At 35.6% G+C, this 10,556-nt stretch overlaps 2 protein-coding genes and 1 pseudogene across 2 annotated transcripts; 2 read left to right on the plus strand and 1 right to left on the minus strand.

The window, feature by feature from the left end:
• Positions 1-426: 426 nt before the first annotated feature.
• On the plus strand, positions 427-4,291 carry LOC108477373 (receptor protein kinase-like protein ZAR1). The gene is made up of 2 exons (XM_017779899.2): positions 427-2,313; positions 3,317-4,291. The coding sequence occupies exons 1-2, from the start codon at positions 804-806 to the stop codon at positions 3,946-3,948; spliced, it is 2,142 nt and encodes a 713-aa protein (XP_017635388.2). The 5' UTR covers positions 427-803; the 3' UTR covers positions 3,949-4,291.
• A 1,167-nt stretch (positions 4,292-5,458) lies between these two features.
• LOC108478905 (uncharacterized protein At3g27210-like) lies at positions 5,459-6,643 on the plus strand. The gene is made up of 3 exons (XM_017781359.2): positions 5,459-5,881; positions 6,041-6,118; positions 6,240-6,643. The coding sequence occupies exons 1-3, from the start codon at positions 5,707-5,709 to the stop codon at positions 6,548-6,550; spliced, it is 564 nt and encodes a 187-aa protein (XP_017636848.1). The 5' UTR covers positions 5,459-5,706; the 3' UTR covers positions 6,551-6,643.
• Positions 6,644-8,330: 1,687 nt separating this feature from the next.
• On the minus strand, positions 8,331-10,200 carry LOC108477673 (F-box/kelch-repeat protein At1g67480-like; annotated as a pseudogene).
• Positions 10,201-10,556: the final 356 nt, after the last annotated feature.

The following is a 10,556-nucleotide window of genomic DNA, read 5'->3' on the forward strand; positions in this document are numbered from 1 at the left end:
CAAATAGGAATAAGATTTAATAAGAATGTAAAAGTTGAATATATGAAACAAAATATTAGTGCAAAAACAACTCGACGTTGTGGGAAGAGGAGGTTCAAACTATTCTACAAATTTATAGTTTCGTCAAATCCTATCAAATTTATCGAGATGAAACTTGTAGATGATGAAAATGTTAAAATAATGATTGCACTTTGTTACTCAACAGAGAACGTAAACGCCGAACCAATATTTTAATCACTCAATTTTATTATTTTAATCAAAATTTTATTAAATTTTATATAAATTTTAACAATATATGTTTTACATAATTTTCTTCATTAATCTAAAATATAATTAAAAATAATTATTATATTGATTTTTGTGGGATTACATAAATATATATATATTAAATCTAAAAAATAATCTTAAAACAATATATAACCAGCACTTCCGTATCTTTTTCTCCTTTTCACTCCATTCTTCTAACTCACGTTTCTTCTACTACAAACGCTTCTCCACCACGACCACCACCATATCCACTTTCGCCTCAACTTTTTCTAGCCCGAGGTAGGGTCCCACCGTCGAATAGAAATCTCGTCTTCCTCAAGTCTCTTTCTCATAAATACCTCCTCTTCTTCACCCAACGACCCCCTCCTCTTCTCCGCCTTTAACTTCCCTGTAAGAACTCACTCAAAACCACATTAAACCAACCAACTATTCCTCATTTCTTCTTCTCTTTCATTTTTTCTTCAAAACCCACATTTTTTATTCTCAAGAAAGAAAAAGAAAAGAGAAAAGGGAAACTGAGCTGCTTTTAATTGATCATGAACAATTTGCTTCTCTTTACTCTCTTCTTCCTATTCCGAAACCTGAACCCTATCCTTTCACTTTCCCCTGACGGTCTTTCTCTCCTCTCTTTAAAATCAGCCGTCGACCTACCCGCCGGTCACAACTCACCTTTCGCCGACTGGAACGAAAACGACGCCACGCCCTGCCATTGGTCCGGCATTTCCTGCATGAACATTACAGGCTTCCCCGACCCACGTGTTGTCGGGATCGCCGTTTCCGGTAAGAATCTCAGGGGTTACATTCCGTCAGAGCTTGGAACATTAATTTACCTCCGAAGGTTGAATCTTCACAATAATAACTTTTACGGTTCCATACCGGACCAGCTGTTCAACGCAACGTCGCTTCACAGCTTGTTTTTGTACGGTAACAATCTTTCCGGTTCGCTGCCTCCATTGATTTGCAATCTTCCGATGTTACAAAACCTTGACCTCTCCAACAACTCGCTGTCGGGTTCTTTGCCTGATAATCTTAAGAATTGCAAGCAGTTACAGAGGTTGATCCTAGCTCAAAACAAGTTCTCGGGTCAAATTCCCGGCGGGATTTGGCCGGAAATGGAAAACTTAGTTCAGCTCGATCTTTCCTCCAATGAATTCAACGGGTCGATTCCCAGTACCATCGGGGAGTTAAATTCATTGTCGACGACACTCAATTTGTCTTACAATCACTTGTCTGGTAAGCTCCCGAAAACCTTAGGTGACTTGGCGGTTACTGTCAGCTTTGATCTCAGAAACAACAATTTAAGCGGCGAAATACCGGAAACTGGATCGTTTGCTAACCAGGGACCAACGGCATTTCTAAACAATCCTCTTTTATGTGGGTTTCCTCTTCAAAAACCCTGTACAAACTCCAACTTTAGTCTTTCAGGAACTCAAAGCTCGGGCCCTAATAATTTAAGCGAAACACAGAAAAAAGGAATTGGCCCTGGACTAATTTTGTTAATCTCAGCAGCCGATGCCGCTGGACTGGCTTTCTTAGGGTTGATTATAGCCTACATTTACTGGAAAAAGAAAGATTCGTCAAATGGTTGTAGCTGCACTGGGAAACGCAAATTTGGTGAAAGCGATAGAAGGAAACTTCGTTCATGTGCTTGTATCAATGGGTTTCAAAACGAAGATTCGGAAAATGAAGACCATGAGAAAGGGGAGAGATCGGCGAAGGGAGAAGGAGAGTTGGTGGCCATTGATAAAGGGTTCCGCATTGAACTGGACGAGCTGCTTAGAGCGTCAGCTTATGTGTTGGGAAAGAGTGGGCTTGGCATAGTTTACAAGGTGGTCCTTGGAAATGGGGTCCCCGTAGCTGTACGTCGATTGGGTGAGGGTGGATCAGATCAGCAGAGGTGCAGGGAGTTTGCTGCTGAAGTTCAAGCCATTGGGAAGGTTAAGCATCCCAATGTTGTGAAGTTGAGAGCTTATTACTGGGCTCCTGATGAAAAGCTTCTCATTAGTGATTTCATCTCCAATGGCAATTTGACCAATGCCATGAAAGGTTAGCTTCTCTTTTTCCTCTTCTTCCACCCAACTCTACTATTTCCTTATCCTCCACACTTTCTTTATTCTTTTCTCAAAAATCTGTCTTCCTATCCTTCAAATACATATTCAATACTTGCATCCGATCAATCACAATTTGTTTTAAGTTTTTATCATTATTTAATACAATTTGCGTTCTTTTTTTTGTATATATTTTTCTATGATGTTGAAGGTTCAACCCTGTTCATTCCTAACATTAGTTGATACATTTGCTTCTTTTAATCGTGTGTTTGGTATGTTAATAAAATTTAGTATTCCTTCCCTTTCTCTTTATTTGGTAAATTTAAAAGCATAAATAATGGTAATAATAATAATCTAACGTTGGTCATGCTTAATGATGATGATCTAGAAATGAAGTGGTCCAAAGTGGGCGACCCGTTATGAGTGTAATTACTCACCCACGGGGACTCATTAGGCCTGCCAGTGTAGTCCCTTTCCGTTACAATTGTACTCTCATAGTGCCGAAGCTTTTGTTAAAGACCTTCACTTTCCGATCTAGTATAAAGATGTTGTATTTTAAAAATATATATTTAGAATAAATATTATTATTTTAAAAAAATAAAAATGCATGCATAATAAAGAGATCTTTTGAATAAGAAAACACCCACAGCGGGTATGGTTTAGTACAAATTTAGTGGTAAAATACAGTAGAAAATCTAGTTGTTTTTGCTTCTCTCTTATTTGTTAGTGAGGTTGACAGGTTTGTAGGTTGGTACTATTGCTTTTAAATGAGTTGTATACCAAATGGTAGGTCCCCCAACAGTCACCTTCGGCCTTGGATTATATGGTAAAAAAAAGTCAATTTAGTATTATCTTTTTAAGTTACCATACCACACATGTTACGTAGAAGAAAAAGAGTTTAGATACTCATTTGATATCTCTATAAATACACGTATGATTACCCATTTTCAACTTTTTCCAAATTATGTAGTTTTATTATATAGCTAATACAATAATTTCAGGCAGAAATGGTCAGCCATCAACAAACCTTTCATGGTCAACAAGGCTGAAAATCGCGAAGGGATCCGCCCGTGGCCTGGCCTACCTTCACGAATGCAGTCCCAGGAAATTCGTTCACGGCAACGTCAAACCCTCCAACATCCTCCTTGACCATGAATTCCATCCCTACATTTCCGATTTTGGACTCAACAAACTCATCACCATCACCGGCAGCGATCCCTCTTCGTCCGGTGGCTTCATTGGCGGACTTCCTTACAAATCGATCCAAACCGAAAGAACCAACAACTACCAAGCGCCGGAGGCTCGAGTCATCGGTGGTCGACCCACCCAAAAATGGGATGTCTATTCGTTTGGAGTGGTCTTACTTGAACTACTCACCGGGAAGTCCCCTGAGCTATCTCCGACCACATCCACTTCCATGGAAATTCCAGACCTGGTGAGGTGGGTAAGGAAAGGATTCGAAGAAGAAAACCCCTTGTCGGATATGGTGGATCCGATGTTATTACAAGAAGTGCATGCCAAGAAGGAAGTGTTAGCTGTTTTTCATGTAGCGCTTGCATGCACTGAAGCAGACCCTGAGATTCGACCCAGGATGAAAACTGTTTCCGAGAATCTTGAAAGAATTGGAACATAAATTAATAACACACATATATAAGCTTGTTTTGTCTTTTGTCTGTGAAATAACATGGTATACTGATTTTTGTTAGGGGTCGAAGATTAACTATATTCATTCCTCTAAATGGTTTTCCATAGGCCCAAAATTTTCTTGAAAATTCAACTGTCTCGGGAGAGCCAATAGGAGACAATGTGTCCTTTCTTGGCTACAATTTTTTTTTTTTTTTGTAATTTTAAATTTCTGTTTATCCCTGGGATGTGATTGTAATAATTTCTTTCTTTTCTAACAATTCAAGGCCACAGTGCTAAGGCATTAATTCTATCTGTGTAGGGTTAAATGCACATTTCATGGGTTAAGTAAATCATTTTTGTTAGATATTATTTTTCTGACATTAAGTTTGAGCCTTTTACTTAACACTGTTGATCATATGGCAAGTGTATCCTATAAGGCCATGGAATTTGAGAAGAAAAAACTAGTACTCAGATTTAATGTTTTTAGGAAAATAAATAAACCATGAGGGAACTCGCCAGTTAGTTGGCAACTTCCAACTCTTAATAGAAAAAGTAAATATAGATGAAAGTTGAAACTCAACCATTCTAGACTTCTAACGAAATTAAGAGTATAGTCTTATTAGAAAACTCATTAATCTAACTTAACAATTACAATCCACATTCAATACTTATACTCCAGAAATGAATCATTAACAAAGTAGAAAACTACCCTTAACTACTTAACTAACAATGAATTGCTCTTAATTAATTCAAGTTACTTAGTTACTTCTGATATTCCCCCTCCAGACTCAATAGCAATCACATTCATCTTAGCATGACAACAAGAAAAAACACCTATGGTTAACGGTTTGGTCTACTTGATCATTCCCAGGTACATAGTTGACCTGAAGTTGTCGCTGAGCACCTTGTCACGCACAAAATGTAAGTCAAGCTCAACATGCTTAACATGAGCATGTAGCACTGGATTTGCTGCCAAGGACACCGTGCTGGAATTATCACACCAAATTACTGGTATGCCTTTAATCTTCACACATATTTCATCCAGCAGAGAACGAAATCATGTCAATTCGGATGTTGCATTAGCTGCACTTCTATACTCGACTTCTGAGGTGGCCAACACTAAGTTTTGTTGAGATGTGGCGTTATACTTGTTGGTATAACAAAATCAAAGTTGAATTCTTCAGTCTTTGGTGATCCCTACAATACAATACAATACAACGGGATCTGAAAATTATTCAAAGCAAAGCAAAGATAAGAAAAGAACTGTCAAGTTGATCTGGATTCAGGGTTTCTTTTATACACTGAACTTAGCATACAAGTTTGGAACGAGGTTAATGTCGGTAAAGCAAAGTTAAAACAAATCCAAAAAAGAGGAATGATGAAACCACCCCCACAAACAACCTTTATTTCTTTTCCTGCAACGGCCATGAAAATAATAGTTCAGTAAGAAAGGTATCAATCAAACAAAGATAATGGCACAGTATAAAGGCCAAATTAAGAGATCATTGATTATGGATGGACCCAAGCTAGCAAGCAGTGATATTTCTTTGCTTTTAAGAGCAATCAGCTCCCCACTCCCTTCCCCTCATTTTGGTTGATTTAATTCAAGCAAAAAAAAAAATAAAAGAAGCTAAAATCCCATATTCCTATCCTTTCTCTCTCAATTTTCTTCTCTTTTTTTCTTGGCTTGCATTGAAGAAAAACAGGCTGGTTAAAGTGCCGCCTCATGAATGTGTAGGAGACACAGTCATTCTCGCAAAAAGACATGGGCAATTGCGCTAGAGTTTGCAAGAACAAAGATGCTATAGACATGAATCTTAGTGCCCAAATTCAATCCCCCACTAAGAAGAACATTGCCAGAAAGGAGCGCTCCATTGCTGAACTCGGTTCCAGGCGTCAGCCATCATCAATGGAACAAGAAATTAGTTTTCGAGACTCGAGTTTGTTCCTTAACCTGGCTTTCTTAACATTTATTTTCTTTTTTTGTCATCAATGGATTATTACATTATGCAGATCTTTAACCTTTATTATTTCCTGGAAACTAATTTACTCAAGTTTTTAACATATCTAACTGAAGTGTGCCTATCATTTCTATGCAGGTAACACAGAGGAGAAGTTTTTTGATTCCATCCAATGGTTAGAATCTGACAGTGAAGATTTCTTCAGTGTGAATGGTGGTGAGATTTTCCCTAATTTTGCTGAGACAAACTATTTTCATTTCCCCATAATAATAGCATTGCTAAGTTTCTTAACTTCAAAATCACATCGTTGCTTTTGACAAAGCTTGGTTTCATCCAGATTCTACTTTTTCTTGCGGAAATAGCCCTAAAAACCGGAAAACCTTGAAGGAAAATTCTCCCACAGATACAAAGAAGCAACTAATTGAGTTATTTAGAGAGAGCTCTAATGATGATGATGATGATGCTGTGAATAATTACACAAATATGAAAGATGAGTTGGAAGACAAAGCTGAAATGCTGAACAAGCTTCCAAAGTCAAGAAGCAGAAGTGCGCATGAATCCATCTCCAACTCCGTTGGCAGTAATGAAGCAAGATGCTCCCCTGGGGAAAAAAAATCAGCCCACCAAACATGGGCTTTAATGAGATAAAGAAAGGGCTAATAAACCCTCACAATAACTGATATTTATTCTGTATAAATCTCTTGTAAACAATCTACAATCTCAAAATTGAAAATGGTTCAACTCTAGTTTTTTCTTTTTTCTTGTGTGAGTGTGGAATTTATAAAAATTAGCAAAATGGCACAAAACACATCCATGTACATACCATTAAAATTTAACCATAACAAATACATAAGCTTAAGGATCCCAAAATACATAATGAATAAAAAAAAAAATAGAATCCAACTAAAGCAAATTCCTATGACATCCTCACTTCTTGCGATCATATCATTGTATGTTGTTTTCTGAAGCTGCAAAATCTCACCTTTTTCATAAACTTGCTAAATTCATCAGACTTACCACTTTCTTTCAACAAATTATTCTTAATCCTCATTTCGATACATCTTACTCTTCATCTCTTCATTATCTATCACTTCAATCCATCCCGCACCTTAAACATAAACTAATAAGTTAAATACAAAATTTTCAACTCCCAAACAAATCATTTAAATAAATTTTCAGTATGATCAATTAAATAGAATTTTGAATTGTAGGAGATGACTTATGGGTTTAAAGGTTTTAATTCGATTTAACAGCAGTTACGTTTTATTTACGTGTTTAACAAAGTATTATAATATCCATGTAGAATTGCTAATTTGAAAACAATATATATGTATCTTAAATTTTGTGAGTACTCATTTTAGTCCCTTAAATTTTTTAAAAATTTTATTACCTTATAATTAAGGTCTAAAATACGATAATTTGTGTTCCTTCCTCAAAGTTTTCCAATGTTCTTTTAATTTGATTTCTTTTATATAATTTATAAAACTTTATATAAAATTTGTTAATATTTTTAGTTTAATTTGATAAACTAATATAAAGTAGTATTTAAATATTAATTTGATAAAATAAACTTAAATAATTTCAACATCTAATATAAATTGAATATTTAACCTATTTTGCTTTTTTAAATGCTAATTTGGGTGAATAAAAACTAGCTCAAGTTAAACACATATTATTTGGACTGACCCATATGGATCGGGCCTACTTTAAACATGTCTACTTCATATAAATATCCCAACCCCCTAATATGTTTTGTTCGTCTCTTTGGCACTTACTAACATTGTTAACTCTAAGTGTAATAATAATACATGGATTGATAATTTAAGTACCATATTAAACATTTTTGAAGCACAAATATTATATATGGTATTATCCAAAAAAAAAAAACAGGTTAATGTTGTCAAACAGTGAATCCTTCGACCTCGAAGTCAAAAATAATGATTCAATTGATTAAGCTCACAATTGTGTTGTTATCCAAATATCAAAGTCTAGAGAATTTGGAGTGAAATTGGTTTTGGTAAAATTAAAAACAATAGTAATTGCGAAATTGAATATTGTAGCGATGAGATTCAAGCTAAATAGTTAGATACATGTTTAGATTCAAACATAGCTATAACAGTAAAGTGAGAATGAAAATGACTATTAAAGTTATTAATATGAGAGTGTTTTTTTTTCTTGAGAGCAATTTTCTAAATTATTTTTATATATTTTAAAATTAATTTAAAATTTCAATATATTATTATCCATAATAATCAACTAATTATATACTTAATAAATTATTTATTCAAAATAAATATTTTTAAAAATTTAACCATATTAAAAGAATTAATTCAAAAACATTTTAATAAAAATGAATAAAATTAAAAGTTAAAAGTAGAAAAACTATTAAAAATTAAATAGTTAAAGATGTAAAAAGACAGTCCAAAGAAAGAGCTAAACCATTTTTATTTCCATTGGATGTTCAACTTTGCAACTTCACCCAAAGCCTCCAGTGATGAGTAAATGGAGCCATGTTTACAAGTTCTCCACTCTAAGGCACAAAACAGTGCGATGGATTTTTAACTTGTGTTATAAAAGTGTTGACATTCCAACGCACTGAAGGTGTGTGAATCCAAATGAAGCCTATAAAATTATCAATCAACGATTCATTCAAACTTTGATTGTGACACTGCATAGGCACAAACCCGAAGGCTTTATATTTGAAGTTTGCCATTCCGAACCTGGCCTTGCATTTGGATCATACGAAAGGGTTTGATAATCATGGGCGCCCTCAACCGTGAACAGTAGAAGTTTCCCATCCAATATTCCAAACCGAAACCCTACACTTGTGCTCCCTGTCAGTGGAACCCAAACCATTTTCCAGGAACCATCATTCGGGTCAAATATTGCCAAATTCCGTGGGTTCTTCCACTCCATGCAGAAAAGCTTCTTCTCCACCACGGCATGGGTGGTGACCATGACGCAACCACCATTCTTCATCTCACACCAGTTGCGGTTCTCGGGGTTGTACACATCCACAAATCTAGAGTTTCCAATTGTAAAGCTTGACCTTCCGCACCATACGTAAAGTTTTCCATTCAATCCGCATGCAAAGCAACCCCACCGTGGTCGACGGAGACTTTCGATTAGAGTCCATTTATCTGTGTCAGGATCATACACCTCTACGGTGGAAAGGCTTTCACCTTCAACCCCATAGCCTCCGACAACATAAACCTTGCCATTTACCTCTGCGCAGGCGAAATCTGCACGAGCAACATTCAAGTCTGCTAGTCTTCTCCATCTGCAAACATAGAGATATGTCACGGATGATGATCAAACCTATCAAAAGGACGGGCTATCCTTTGCACCTTGAAGACTCATCCATATCTCAGAGAATTTGGTTAAAAATATTACCCTAAAAATGTGATTTCCCCAAGGAAAAAAAAAATCAAACTAGGTTGACCCGTTCTTCAATTTTATAATATATTAACTTTAATATGAAAATTAAATAATATTATTTTTAAATATTAAATATATATGTTTTTCAAATGGTTATTTCCTAATTAACCAGTAAATAATAGAACAAACCTGTTGAGGCAAGAATCATATTGGTAAACATCAGGTGAGGCAGAAGCAATCCCGTTGATATATAACTGAATAGCCGGCTATGGCAAGAAGCTTTCCATTAAAGACAGTTACCCCAAACCCTACTTTTTTAGGCCCCGGCATTGGTTGGAGAACTTGACGTTTATGTCCCAAACAATCCAAAACCTCCCACCGACTTTCTTTTCCTTCAGATTCCATAGTTAAAACATAAAGCCATTCTTCAGCCATACCCGCCATTGTTCGCTCTCTCAAGAATTCTTTACTTTCAATGAACGACCTCCACCTCTTGCATACACCGCCCATGGAAGGGAAGCTCGAACGAGGAACAAGAGCCAAGCAATACTTAGCCACATCATCTGGAAGCCCCGGAAGCAACGGGATGGCTTCAAATTTATCACCCTCATTAACTTTTGAATGAATCAATTTATCTTGGTCAACCAGGGAAGTGAGACATTCGATGGATCCTTTGTTCCTCTTCTTTCCTCTCACAAAAGCAGGCATTTTTTCCTAGATATTTTTTTTATCTACAATAATAAAATACTAGTTGATGTCTGAACAAAAAAGCAACGTACAACCTTTAGAAACGTCCATGTAAAACCTTCTCTCAGTCTTAACAAACAAGTAATAGATTGAAGGAAAGGGTTACCTGAAAATAATGGAAAAGAATTTGCTTGTGTAAAAAGAGAAGCAGATGAGGAGATTTTATGCAAAAGAGCGAGGAATGGGGGACTGAATATATAATATAAATATAACATCGAAGATAGAACAGACAGAGCATCACAACGTCATATAAAAGAGATATACGATGACTTCCACTACGATATGGGATAGGTGCTGACTTTTTTTTTATAAAAGGGTATGTGCTGACTTAAATTAATTATTTTTATACAATCCCTATGCGTGTTTAACCAAGGCATCAAATTTGTTTTGGTCAGTTCATAAATTAAAGGAATAATTTTTTTTTGCTTAAATAAAAAAATTTATCCTAAATTATGGAGTTTTTTTTTTCATATATCTAAACTTTTTTTAATCAAAAATTATACTTTAAACTTTAAACTTTAACTTTTTT

The sequence above is a fragment of the Gossypium arboreum genome, chromosome 12 (assembly GCF_025698485.1).
Source record: "Gossypium arboreum isolate Shixiya-1 chromosome 12, ASM2569848v2, whole genome shotgun sequence".
In the NCBI taxonomy this organism is placed as follows: Eukaryota; Viridiplantae; Streptophyta; class Magnoliopsida; order Malvales; family Malvaceae; genus Gossypium; species Gossypium arboreum.

Bases quoted from the DNA above. Each gene is read 5' to 3' on its own strand.
- LOC108477373 (XM_017779899.2), top strand. From the start codon at position 804: ATGAACAATTTGCTTCTCTTTACTCTCTTCTTCCTATTCCGAAACCTG. The intron at 2,314-3,316 runs GTTAGCTTCTCT...CAATAATTTCAG, and splicing joins TTTGACCAATGCCATGAAAG to GCAGAAATGGTCAGCCATCA.
- LOC108478905 (XM_017781359.2), top strand. From the start codon at position 5,707: ATGGGCAATTGCGCTAGAGTTTGCAAGAACAAAGATGCTATAGACATG. The intron at 5,882-6,040 runs GTTTGTTCCTTA...ATTTCTATGCAG, and splicing joins AATTAGTTTTCGAGACTCGA to GTAACACAGAGGAGAAGTTT. The intron at 6,119-6,239 runs GTGAGATTTTCC...GGTTTCATCCAG, and splicing joins TTTCTTCAGTGTGAATGGTG to ATTCTACTTTTTCTTGCGGA.